The sequence below is a fragment of the Amblyraja radiata genome, chromosome 14 (assembly GCF_010909765.2).
Source record: "Amblyraja radiata isolate CabotCenter1 chromosome 14, sAmbRad1.1.pri, whole genome shotgun sequence".
NCBI lineage: Eukaryota > Metazoa > Chordata > Chondrichthyes > Rajiformes > Rajidae > Amblyraja > Amblyraja radiata.
The window spans coordinates 5,090,634-5,103,791 of NC_045969.1; the positions used below are offsets into that span (position 1 = coordinate 5,090,634).

Sequence of the window (13,158 nt, forward strand, 5' to 3'; positions counted from 1 at the left end):
TATGTAAGATATTTAAGGAAATATTTCATAATTTTCAAATATTTATACCGTTGAGCCGATTGAATACTAAGATTGATTTGTGTAGGAAGGAACTGCAGATACTGAAGAAGCGTCTCGACCCAAAACGTCACCCATTCCTTCTCTCCAAAGATGCTGCCTATCCCGCTGAGTTACTCCAACATTTTGTGTGTATCTAAGACTGATTTACCCATTGCAAACTAAGGGAATTAAATATGGGATCACATTGAGGGAAAATAAATAAGAAGTGTAAAAGTTGATGGCTGGCCAGAAGATTGAGAACATTTTGGAAGTCAACAAATCTATTTTCTCAGGTACACAAAATGCTGGAGAAACTCAGCAGGTGCAGCAGCATCTATGGAGCGAAGGAAATAGGCGACGTTTCGGGCCGAAACCCTTCTTCAGACTGATAGGGGGTGGGGGGGGGGGGGGGAGAAGGAAGGAAAAAGGGAGGAGGAGGAGCCCGAGTGCGGGGGGATGGGAGGAGACAGCTCGAGGGTTAAGGAAGGGGAGGAGACAGCAAGGGCTAGCAAAACTGGGAGAATTCAACGTTCATGCCATCGGGACGCAAACAACCCAGGCGGAATATGAGGTGTTGTTCCTCCAATTTCCGGTGTTGCTCACTCTGGCAATGGAGGAGACCCAGGACAGAGAGGTTGGATTGGGAATGGGAGGGGGAGTTGAAGTGCTGAGCCACCGGGAGTTCAGGTAGGTTATTGCGGACTGAGCGGAGGTGTTCGGCGAAACGATCGGCGGAGGGGAATCCCCGTTCCCTGAAGAACGAGGACATTTCCGATGCCCTGGTGTGGAACGTCTCATCCTGGGAGCAGATGCGGCGTAGGCGGAGGAATTGGGAGTAGGGGATGGAGTCTTTACATGGGGCAGGGTGGGAAGACGTGTAGTCCAGATAGCCATGTGAGTCAGTTGGTTTGTAGTGTATGTCGGTCAGAAGTCTGTCCCCTGCGATGGAGATGGTGAGGTCAAGGAATGGTAGGGAAGTGTCGGAAATGGTCCAGGTGTATTGGAGTGCCGGATGGAAGTTGGTGGTGAAGTGGATGAAGTCAGTCAGTTGTGTGTGGGTGCAGGAGGTGGCCCCAAAGCAGTCGTCAATGTAACGGAGGTAGAGGTCGGGGATGGGGCCCTGGTACGTCTCGAACAAGGATTGTTCAACGTACCCGACAAAGAGGCAGGCGTAGCTGGGGCCCATGCGTGTGCCCATAGCTACGCCTTGTGTTTGGAGGAAACGGGAGGTCAAACGTAAAGCTGTTGAGGGTGAGGACCAACTCCGCTAGGCAGAGGAGGGTGTCAGTGGCTGGGTATAGGTTGCTCCTCTAGAGAATCTATTTTCTCCCTTTTTATGTGACTGTAAACCTGCTAGGTATATAAAAACAAGAACTTCTGAATAAAGGGAGCAGCCAAACATTGATCCCTTAGAGAATAGTCTGTTCTAAATGCCTTACTCCTTATTCTTAAACTGTGGCCCCTGGTTCTGGACTCCCCCAACATCGGGAACATGTTTCCTGCCTCTAGCGTGTCCAAACCATTAATAATCTTATATGTTTCAATAAGATCCTCTCTCATCCTTCTAAGGAAATAGGCAAAGTTTCGGGCCAAAACCCTTCTTCAGACTGACCTTAGCTGTTGGTACACAGAAAAGCTGGAGAAACTCAGCGGGTGCGGCAACATCTATGGAGCAAAAGAAATAGGCAAAGTTTCGGGCCAAAACCCTTCATCAGACTGATAGGGGGTGGCGGAGAGAAGGAAGGAAAAAGGAGGAGGAGGAGCCCGAGGACTGGGGGATGGGAGGAGACAGCTCGAGGGCTAAGGAAGGTGAGGAGACAGCAAAGGCTAACAAAATTGGGAGAATTCAATGTTCATGCCCGCAGGCTGCAGACTCCCCAAGCGGAATATAAGGTGCTGTTCCTCCAATTTCCGGTGTTGCTTGCTCTGGCCATACCCAGGACAGAGAGGTCGGATTCAGAGTGGGAGGGGGAGTTGAAGTGCTGAGCCACCGGGAGGTCAGGTAAGTTCTTGCGGACCGAGCGGAGGTGTTCGGCGAAACGATCGCCCAACCTCCGCTCTTCCAGCATCTGCAGTTCCTTCTTGAACACCTCTTGGCCTTAGCTGTTTGCTGTTTGTTGGGTGAAAATGAGAAGCAAGTGCGACTTGGGTGGGGGAGGGACAGAGAGAGAGGGAATGCCGGGGCTACCTGAAGTGAGAGAAATGAATACCATACCACTGGGATGTAAGCTGCCCAAGCGAAATTTGAGATGCAGTTCCTCCAATTTGCGTTTAGCCTCACTCTGACAATGGAGGAAACCGAGGACAGAAAGGTCTGTGTATTAAAGGATGTAGGGCAAATAAGTTAGATCACAGTTAATATAAATGAAGGAGCAGATTTGGGTATGTGACCTACTTCTATTATTTGTGGAAAGTTAGAAGTTTATAGCCTAGTGAAGCAGGTCTGTTGCAGTCGGGAATTATCTCTGCCCTGAGTATGTCTGAAGATTCCGATGATTGCAGTCATCTGTTCTGTTTGGCGGCACTGGGCCTGTACTCGCTGGAGTTTAGAAGGATGAGGGGAGACTTCGTTGAAGCTTACCAAAGAGTGAAAGGCTTGAATAGAGTAGATGTGGAGAGGATGTTTCCACTAGTGGGAGAGTCTAGGACCAGAGGTCTTAGCCTCAGTATTAAGGGACCATCCTTTGGGAAGGAGATGAGGAGGAATTTCTTTAGTCAGAGTGTGGTGAATCTGTGGAATTCTTTGCCACAGAGGGGTGTGGAGGCCAGGTCAATTGATGTTTTTAAGGCAGAGATAGATAGATTCTTAATTAGTACGGTTGTCATGGGTTATGGGGAGAAGGCAGGAGAATGGGGTTAGGAGGGAGAGATAGATCAGCCACGATTGAATGGCGGAGTAGACTTGATGGGCCGAATGGCCTAATCCTGCTCCTACCCTTCTGACCTGTTCTTAATTCCTAATATAATGAAGCGGTCTCTGTCTATCTTTTAGATATATCAGGAATTGGTTGATGGGTTACACAAGCACCACACAAACCAAACAATGAGCAAAGCAAAATGCTGGATGAATCAAAGTGTGAGCTTCTCTAAGACTAAATCTGTTATTATTCAATTATTATTAAATTGTTGAAGACATTAGCATTAGTGGTGCTGGTTTCCGACAGGCACAGTGAAGGATGCACCACACATCTCTGTCCGCCATGCATCTGGCAAGCTCCTCTTTTGTCTCTACACATGCGTCTTCCATCAACGTAAATCTAGATCTCGCATAATAATTCAACGATAATTCATTGTGACATGTACCTAGGTGCAGTGAAACTCTTTGTTTCTGCACACAATCCAGTAGAATCATACAGCAGACGGCACCTCGGCACCATACAGGGAGTCGCCACTCTTCTTGCTATTGAGGGAGTGCAGCGTAGGTTTACAAGGTTAATTCCCGGGATGGCGGGATTGTCGTATGCTGAGAGAATGGAGCGGCTGGGCTTGTGCACTCTGGAGTTTAGAAGGATAAGAGGGGATCTCATTGAAACATATAAGATTGTTAAGGGTTTGAACACGCTAGAGGCAGGAAACATGTTCCCGATGTTGGGTCAGGTAAATGCACAGAATCTCTTGCCCAGAGTAGGTGAATCGAGGACCAGAGGACATAAGCTTAAGGTGAAGATAAAAGATTTCATAGGAATGTAAGGGGAAACTTTTTCACACAAAGGGTGATGGGTGTATGGAACAAGCTGCCAGAGGAGGTAGTTGAGGCTGGGACTATCCCAACGTTTAAGACACTGTTAGACAGATACATGGATAGGACAGGTTTGGAGGGATATGGACCAATTGCAGGCAGGTGGGAGTAGTGTAGCTGGGACATGTTGGCCGGTGTGGGCAAGTTGGGCCGAAGGGCCTGTTTCCACACTGTATCACTTTATGACTCCATGAGATATATAAGGATATTGTCAGGGCTTTGGGTGTGGGGGAGCGGGGGGGGGGGAATCTGAGCAACAAGGAGAGGTGGGCAGGCTAGGACTTTATTCCTTGGTGCACAGGAGTCTGTGGGGTGATCTTCTAGAGGTGTATAAAATCATGAGGGGAATGCAGTCTTTTAACTAGGGTAGGAAAATCAAAAGCAAGAGGACATATGCTTAAGATCAGACGGGCAAGATTTGATACATACCTGAGGGCAATGTTTTTGGTGCATGGAACAAACTGACTGGGGAGGTAGTTACTATAAGATCATCAATTATCATCTTTTTAAATGATGTTCTAGTACTTGTACTATAACATTACTTGGATAGGGAAGGTTTGGAGCGCGATAAGGGCCAAGCACGGGACTAGCTTAGATGGGGCATCTTCGATGACATGGACAAGTTGTGCCTGAGGGCCTGTTTCCATTTCTGTATGACTTATAACATTCAAAAGACATTTGAACAGGTGCATGGATAAGAAAGGTTTTAAGGGATGTGGGTCAAGTGTTGACAAATGGGACCAGGGTGATGGGCACCTTGGCATGTGATGAATAGAGCCGAAGGGCCTCTTTCTACGCTGCAAGATTCTGACTAATTTATACGACTCCAGCAACATCAAGGGCAAAACGGCCCATTTAATTGATACTGAATTGCATCTTAATAGTCCTGTCCCACAGTGCGAGTTCATTCCAAGAGCTCTCCCGAGTTTTAAAAAAATCGAACTGGTGGTAAGCACGGAGAATGAACGTAGTGGGTACGTCGGAGCTCCGGGACGTATCTTAGTGCTAACGGCAGGTGCTCGGGAAGACTCGCTAATAGAATAGAATACGTTTATTGTCATTGCACAGTACTATGCAACGAAATTCCATTGCATCTCCTTCGGTTTAAAAAGAACAAAACACAACAGCCATTGACTCACATATACACAAATCAGTAAAGAAAATAATAAATGGGTATTAAATATATTTAAAAAGAATATTGCGCATTATCTTGGCAGGTAAGCGCGGGAAGACTCGTGAAGATTTTTCAACATGATGAAAAATGTCCACGAGAGCCCCGAGTACCGACAAGTGGCCATTACCGTGAATCTCCTAATTCGAATCAGGGCAAACTCGGGAGAACTCGTGGAATGAACTCGTACCGAGGGACAGGGGTTTCAGCATATCATTGTAAGGGCTGCGGTTGCATTCGGCTCCACCTGGACGATGGCAACTTGTTAAGGCTTCGTCACCAGTGCCTCGCAACCCATTACATTGTTTGTTCAGTGTGGCCGTGAGCAGTATGTGCATTGGGAATCCCACAACCTGCAAGCTTCTTCCCGCCCTCAACTTCTCTCGTATCTGCGGTCAACGCTCGAGACAGTTTTGTGAGATATTGCCTCCCGTTAGATCATCCAGTGAATTTGCCTCTTTATGCTCTTACACAAAAGTGTGTCGATGCTAAGCTCAGCTTCATTAACCATTCATGCTTCATTTCAGTGACAAGATTGTGGAAGAACAACCTATAGAGGAGGAAGAGGATAGCGATATTGATGATGATGATGATGATGATGAAGACGACGACGATGACCTTGATGAAGTCGAGGATCAGTATGAGGATCCTACCGAGCATACGACCAGCAGCACCACCACCACCACAGAGGCAATTGAAGAAGTTGTGAGAGGTAATCTAGACCATACGTTTAATGTAGGCACCAGGCAGGGTGAAACGGATAAGACCTCAGTTGTAAATGCTGTGGAAGTGCAGAACAATGGTACTGGTTACGAGTTTACATATTGGTGTTTGCCACCACCAGTGTAGTTCAGCTCAGAGGTGGCACGGCATGGATGGGCAGCGATGGGACAGATGGAGAAGAGAAATATCTGAGAGTGGGCTCAACTGGGGAGATCTCGAAAGAACACCCAACAACCGAGTGAGGTGGGGGACATTTGTCAATGGCCTGTGCTCCCTAGAGGAGCAAAGGGCTTAAGAAGAAGAAGAAACTCCAGAGACCCCGGTTTGATCCTGACCACTGGTGTTGTCTGTACGGAGTTTGTACATTCTCCCGTGTGGGTTTTTCCGGGTCCTCTGGTTTCCTCCCACAATCCAAAGACGTATGTACAGGTTTATAGGTTAATTGGCTTCAGTTTTTTTTTAAAGTAAATTGTCCCTTGGGGATCACTGGTCGCATTTTATTTCAAAACTAAACTAAACTAGTGGTAGGAGTGAGAGTTTTCTTATAATTGAGTCTAACGTTCTTCCGTAATTACATTGCTTGCTTTCAAAATATATTATTTAGAAGTGAATAAGGGGAAATGTTGGTGGACAAAAATGCTGGAGAAACTCAGCGGGTGAGGCAACATCTATGGAGTGAAGGAATAGGCAACCTTCCGGGTCTCGACCCAAAACGTCACCTATTCCTTTGCTCCATTGATGCTGCCTCACCCGCTGAATTTTTCCAGCATCTGCAGTTCTTTCTTAAACTAATAAGGGGAAATGTTCGAACTGTCTACGTTTAGTTAATGGGTGCCTATTTCTGACTTTATTTGAGAGTACTGTGGATTTTGAATGTCTAATATTCTATATTTTAGCATGCACAGTCTGGAAAAGATATGGATCTGTTTGGGACAAGCTTAAAGGAGCTATACCTAATGGACAACTGGTTAACTCAATTTTGCCAGCTTCAGAATGTATTCTTCCATAACTGAAGTAACAGAGATATCTTTGGTTATGTTTCACTCATGTGACATTTAGATTGTCTAAGTATAGTTCATAGCAGATTGAATTAAATAGTTGATTTGCAGGCTTTTCATCCGTGGGCTATTCTGAGAAACTAAACACCCTGATGTCACAATCTATTTGTTTCCTGCTGCTCTGTTTTGCATTAACCAGTAGAAGTCTTGCAACCGATGCAAGTTACCCCAAAGCCCACCCAATATTGGAATTGGGGCTTAACTTGCATCAGGCAGGCAGGTGGAGACGTGGTGGGGGGGGTCTTATATATCCTATTCCCCAGAGTAGGGGAATCAAGAACCAGAGGACATGGATTTAAGGTGAGGGGGGGAATGATTTAATAGGTACTTGAGGGGTAACTTTCTCACGCAAAGGGTGGTGGATGTATGAAACGAGGTAGTTGAAGCAGGGACTATCGCAACTGTTTAAGAGATATTTAGACAGGTACATGGATAGGACAGGTTTAGAGGAATATGGGCCAAACACAGGCAGGTGAGACTAGTGTAGGTGGGACATGTTGGCCGGTGTGGGCAAGTTGGGCTGAAGAGCCTGTTTCCACACTGTAATGCCCCTGTCCCACTTAGGAAACCTGAACGGAAACCTCTGGAGACTTTGCGCCCCACCCAAGGTTTCCGTGCAGTTCCTGGAGGTTTTTGTCAGTCTCCCTACCTGCTTCCACTACCTGCAACCTCCGGCAACCACCTGCAACCTCCGGGAACCGCACGGAAACCTTGGGTGGGGCGCAAAGTCTCCAGAGGTTTCCGTTCAGGTTTCCTAAGTGGGACAGGGGCTTAAGACTCTATGACTATCTCCCCCCAGCAGCCAACTGCAAATACTCAGTCATTGCATTATTGGCACAGTGTGATCCTGAGGGTGAAGGATAAGGGCGTTCATCACTGGAAGACCTCAGGCAGAATATTTGGGTGGTGATTGCTAGGGTGGAGCTGAGGTGTATGCATGTGGTTTCAAAGTGCATTTAGTCATTATCCTATATTTCCTGGCGTGAGACTTGCTTAATTGTTTTATTACACATAAAATATTTACCATGTTGCTGGCCCGTGTAGATCTCGAGGTCAAAGGTAAACCTGCATCTGATTTGACCCTGGTAACCTGGAATCTTGTCATTTCAATAAAAAAGGCTTCAAAAGGCTTCAAACGGCTTCAAAAGGCAGCTGCAGCAAGTAAGAATTTCATTGTTCTATCCGGGACACGTGCCAATAAAACACTCTTGTACCCCTGCACTACAAATTCTAACTGGCCAAGTACCATGCAATGTGCACAGGTAATTCTGCTGTTACTTGAGTTTCCATAATGCTGATTAAATATACTCCTCAGTTGATGAATTAGGGAACGCCATTTGCATTACGCAGGTCGAATTGGTTCCAATGCGATTTCAGTCGAGAACGGACGTTACAGGTTAAAATGGATGTTAACCTGGTCTCCATTCCAGCAGCTGCTTCGTATTGAATTTTCTCGCCCCTTTTCTTTCTATGAAGCTCCATATTGGATGCAGGCACTTTTTTGAGGCTGGTGGGTCAAACAACAATGACTGGAGTAGCCCGGTCCTTCTCTGATGATAACGCACCAAATCGTGGGCCAGTGTGGAAGACAGTGGTAGTTATGTTACCATAGCTGGTAGTTGTGAATGAGACAAAGTTTCTGAATAATTCCAAAATATGTGAAGGTGTGAATACAGTGGGCGGCACAGTAGCGCAGAAGTAGAGACGCTGCTTCACAGCGCCAGAGACCCACCTGGATTTGATCCTGACCTTGGGTGCTGTCAGGGTGGAATCGGTACGTTCTCCCTGTGACCGCTGAGGTTTTCTCCGGATGCCGCCCACATTCCGAAGACATGCGGGTCTGTAGGTTGCTTAAGATGGAACTGCAGATGCTGGAAAATCGAAGGTACACAAAAAAGCTGGAGAAATTCAGCGGGTGCAGCAGCATCTATGGAGCGAAGGAAAAAGGCTTCGCTCCATAGATGCTGCTGCACCCGCTGAATTTCTCCAGCTTTTTTGTGTACCTCAGGTCTGTAGGTTAATTGGCTCTAGTAGGTAAGATGCAAAACTGGGATAATATCGAACTAGTGGACAGGTGATCGATGGTCAGTGCGGACTCAGTGGGCCACGATGTTTCCATGCCACATCGCTAAACTAAACCTTGAAGAAAGCATTGGGGGAATTTACAGAAAACTCTGACTACAAAGACCAGAGGTCGTGATAAACCCTCGGGTTAGAGGCTGCAGCTTGAGGTTTCTGTACCATTCCAGCAACCAGTAACAGGAAGCCTGTCAAGGTCCCAGAACTGGGACAGAGATCATGCACCAGGTCTGTAAAGGAATTCAGTTTTGTTCATAAGTTCTCGGAGCAGAATTAGGCCATTCGGCCCATTAGGTCTACTCCGTCATTCAATCATGGCTGAACTATCTTTCCCTCTCAACCCCATTCTCCTGCCTTCTCCCAATAACCCCTGACACCCGCACTAATCACTTTTTTTTTGTGGAGAGATTGGCAAAGTTCGGCATGTTTCTCATAGCAGAGTGGATTAAAGGGCAAAGCCTAATCGGGGTTTTCAGAATTTTACTATAGGTGAAACCCATTTCCTTTGCTAAGTGGGTCAATAATCAGGAGGCCATTTTGATGACAGTACCAGAAGGGAAAATGGAAAATTCCTTTACATGAATTGTCAAAATCTGGAATACTTTGATGGAAACAAGATCTTTTTGCAGAGAATAGATTTATTAATGGGGGGGGGGGGAGGGGGGTGAGCTCGTAGTAAATTAAATTGAATGGCTTTTATACAACCAGCAGGGGAGCAATGTACTAAATGGTGGCTTCCCCCCTTTCTGTTAGGTTCTGTGAAATGGCAGAATAACAGATTCAACATTGGATTGCATTTATATTATTAAATTATTCACAACAGCTTCTGTGGCTTTGCTCTGTTCGCCCTTTGGACCTGATGCACCTTTGTGTCAGGTTAGATTACCCTCAGGTTCTGACCTTTCGATATTGAGAATCTAATTTCCGCAATTCAGAATTTGACCATTTAGTTACTGTCAATAAGCTCTGGTGATGGAATGAGAACACTTGGGAGGGGTTTCAAATATCAAAGAGCAATTTTCAGGCTTGTGTTCAGCGATTTGCAATGTTTTTTGGTTCCCTCCTTTGAAGGGTGTTGGGTGCATCCAATGCACCAGCCAACCCACGCACATCCCAAGGCGAGCCCGGGAGTGGAGGAATCGATGTCGAACAAAGCGGATAGCCGATGTCTTTATTAAAACATCTGGCTTGCACAGCGATTTAAGGGGGGAAAAATTGATCACATCTCAGCTTGTTGTGCAAAATCCTTCCATGCATTTGATTTCTGAAGATCAGTGGTTTTCGCTGTTCGCAACAGTTTCAGTCAGAAATAACTAAAGACACGCAAAAAAACAAGAAAGACCAAATAACGGAGCATAAAGTAACATGCACACTGCAGCAAGAGAGAATGGATTTTACCTCCATTCCGGATATTACTAACTGGAGAGCTCTAATCATTTGCACGCTGCAATTAAAGCTACAATTAGAAGCTGAAGAAGCACTATGATGATCTTAATTGTAACGGTATATGTTCTGATATAATGTCCTAATGCATTGGTAATCACTGAATAAACTGCAAGTAAATCAGGAGACAGATTTTTTTTAAATTGGTAAAATGACCTGACAAATGTCTAAGTTCTCGAGCGGTTGCTCAGAAAGCTTCTCTAAGTGGAATAACTATTAGAACTCCAGCTGGTGGTAGGCAGCAGCACTAAAGTTTATTGAGCATGTACAGCCGTCTCTGTAGCCTTTCCCTCTCCCCGCCATTGTTCTCGAGCCAAAAGCATTAACAATCACCACAAACACTTTACGTTTTTAAATGATCAATTTCAAGATGGTGGTTACCAAAGCCAACATATGTCCGCACATTTCATCTTTAAACTACTGAGTTGGGTCCAGTTTTTTTGTTTTTTTAAACGGCTATCGCATCTTAAAAGAGGAAGCAGGTGAAAAAAACATTACCTGGCCTTTGGTCGATTTGGTCATTTGTGATACGTATTCAGAGAAGTTAACGTTAAATTCATTGCCTGCTGTGAAAATAACCAAAGAAAGACACAAAGTGCGAGAGAAAGTGTTTAAGAAGGAACTGCAGATGCTGGAAAATCGAAGGTACACAAAAATGCTGGAGAAACTCAGTGGGTGCAGCAGCATCTATGGAGCGAAGGAGATCGGCAACGTTGCCTATCTCCTTCACTCCATAGATGCTGCTGCACCCGCTGAGTTTCTCCAGCATTTTTGTGTACCTAAGTGCTAGAGAAACTCAGTTGGTCAGGCAGTATCACTTCTGAAGAAAGGTCCCAGCCCAGAAAATGTCACCTATCCATATTCTCCTGAGATGCTGCCTGACCTACTGAGTCACACCAGCATTTTGTGTCTTTTTTTTGTTGTAAACCAGCATCTGCAGTTACTTGTTTCCATGTGAAAATAACCATTTCTGATTTGGAAAAGCTGAGGGTCTGTATCAACAGACTGCTTGTTTGAAAGGTTTGGTCAGTATCTAGTGATTGGTGATTTAGTTTAGGCTGTATGTTAGGTAACAGAGTTTTTGCTGCTGATTTGATAACCTATTGCACATTTTTAAGGATATTTTCCAGCCGAGCTGAGTAGGTTTCAGGCAACCTTGTGCAAGGTTATTAAAAAGCGACATAAATTAATAGTGCTTTCCATAATCACAAGACAGCCAGAGCACATGACAAGCAATGAAGCATTTATTACAATGCTTATACGGGTTACTTCCACAGAGAAAATATGCAGGTAAATGATTTGTGAAAAATAGTAAATCAATAGATAACCTTGAGCATTAGATTTTACAAATTAGTTTGGCTTCTGCTGCTCGGTTTGTATAACTCTGAAGGAAGACAATGGTAGATTGTGGATAAATGTGAGGTTATCCACTTTGGTGGCAAAAACAGGAAATTAGACTGTTACCTGAATGGTGGCCGATTAGGAAAAGGGGAGATGCAACGAGACCTGGGTGTCATGGTACACCAGTCATTGAAAGTAGGCATGCAGGTGCAGCAGGCAGTGAAGAAAGCGAATGGTATGTTAGCATTCATAGCAAAAGGATTTGAGTATAGGAGCAGGGAGGTTCTACTGCAGTTGTACAGGGTCCTGGTGAGACCACACCGTGGAGTATTGCGTACAGTTTTGGTCTCCTAATCTGAGGAAGGACATTCTTGCCATAGAGGGAGAACAGAGAAGGTTCACCAGACTGACTCCTGGGATGTCAGGACTTTCATATGAAAAAAGACTGGACAGACTCGGCTTGTACTCGCTAGAATTTAGAAGATTGAGGGGGGGTCTTATAGAAACTTACAACATTCTTAAGGGGTTGGACAGGCTAGATACAGGAAGATTGTTCCCGATGTTGGGGAAGTCCAGAACAAGGGGTCACAGTTTAAGGATAAAGGGGAAATCTTTTAGGACTGAGATGAGAAAACCATTTTTTACACAGAGAGTGGTGAATCTCTGGAATTCTCTGCCACAGATGTTAGATGTGGCCCTTGTGGCTTAAAGGGATCAGGGGATATGGAGAGAAAGCAGGTACAGGATACTGAGTTGGATGATCAGCCATGATCATATTGAATGGCCGAATGGCCTACTCCTGCACCTATTTTCTATGTTTCTATGAAGATAGACACAATGCTGGATGGAGTAACAGCAGGTCAGGCAGCATCTCTGGAGAAAAGGGATAGGTGACGTTTCAGACCGAGACCCTTCTTCAGAGATATAGAACTGTTAAGGTTGGTGGCTGGCCAGAAGATGGAAGCGGATAATTGGACTTCATCTTTTCTCTCCTTTTTTATAAGTGAAAGTAAACTGGCAAGGAAGATAAAAATTAGTCTAAACTTCTAAATGAAGGGAGCAGCAAAACATTTGTCCCTTAGGGAATCTTTCCCTTTGTTCTCGCTGTTTGACTTGAGTTTGAACTCTTATGTTCAGTATAACCAGCATCTGCAGTTCCTACCTACTCACAATGATAGATGAATGTTGGTAGTCACAAGCTGGCTTGAATAGGCCTGTCAATGATGTTGCCTTCTGGCTCACCTTGGCTTCTTCTAAGCTGCCTGCAGACTGTACCTCATGTCAAAGGAACGTAACATTCAAGCTGAAACATTTTAGCAAAGCTCATTAAATTGGCGTGCTGGTTCTGAGGCAGCCGGGCATTCGTTTTTTTTTACACTAGTACCAACAGGAAAATTGTACTGCTCTGCCAAAATAAACCATGTAATAGATTTTGAAGGATTTGTCCAGTCAAATCATCCTCGGTGCCATGTTCACATCTGTGCTGTTGGATATAACGAGATTAGTTGAACCATTAAGTATATGAGCAATGCAAGAAATTACAACAAGCACAAAAAGGCACCAGG

General features: G+C 45.1%; 1 protein-coding gene across 6 annotated transcripts in view; it reads left to right on the top strand.

Moving 5' to 3' along the window:
- LOC116980302 (amyloid beta precursor protein) overlaps positions 1-13,158 on the top strand; it is a 162,366-nt gene that overhangs the window by 106,916 nt on the left and 42,292 nt on the right. For 4 of the 6 annotated variants that reach the window (XM_033032390.1, XM_033032393.1, XM_033032392.1 and 1 more), the window contains exon 6: positions 5,477-5,661. In XM_033032390.1, coding sequence (XP_032888281.1) covers positions 5,477-5,661 — 185 coding nt within the window. Of the gene's footprint in view, positions 1-5,476; positions 5,662-7,774; positions 7,892-13,158 lie in introns of all 6 variants that reach the window. The other 2 variants (XM_033032389.1, XM_033032388.1) reach the window with 1 other exon arrangement.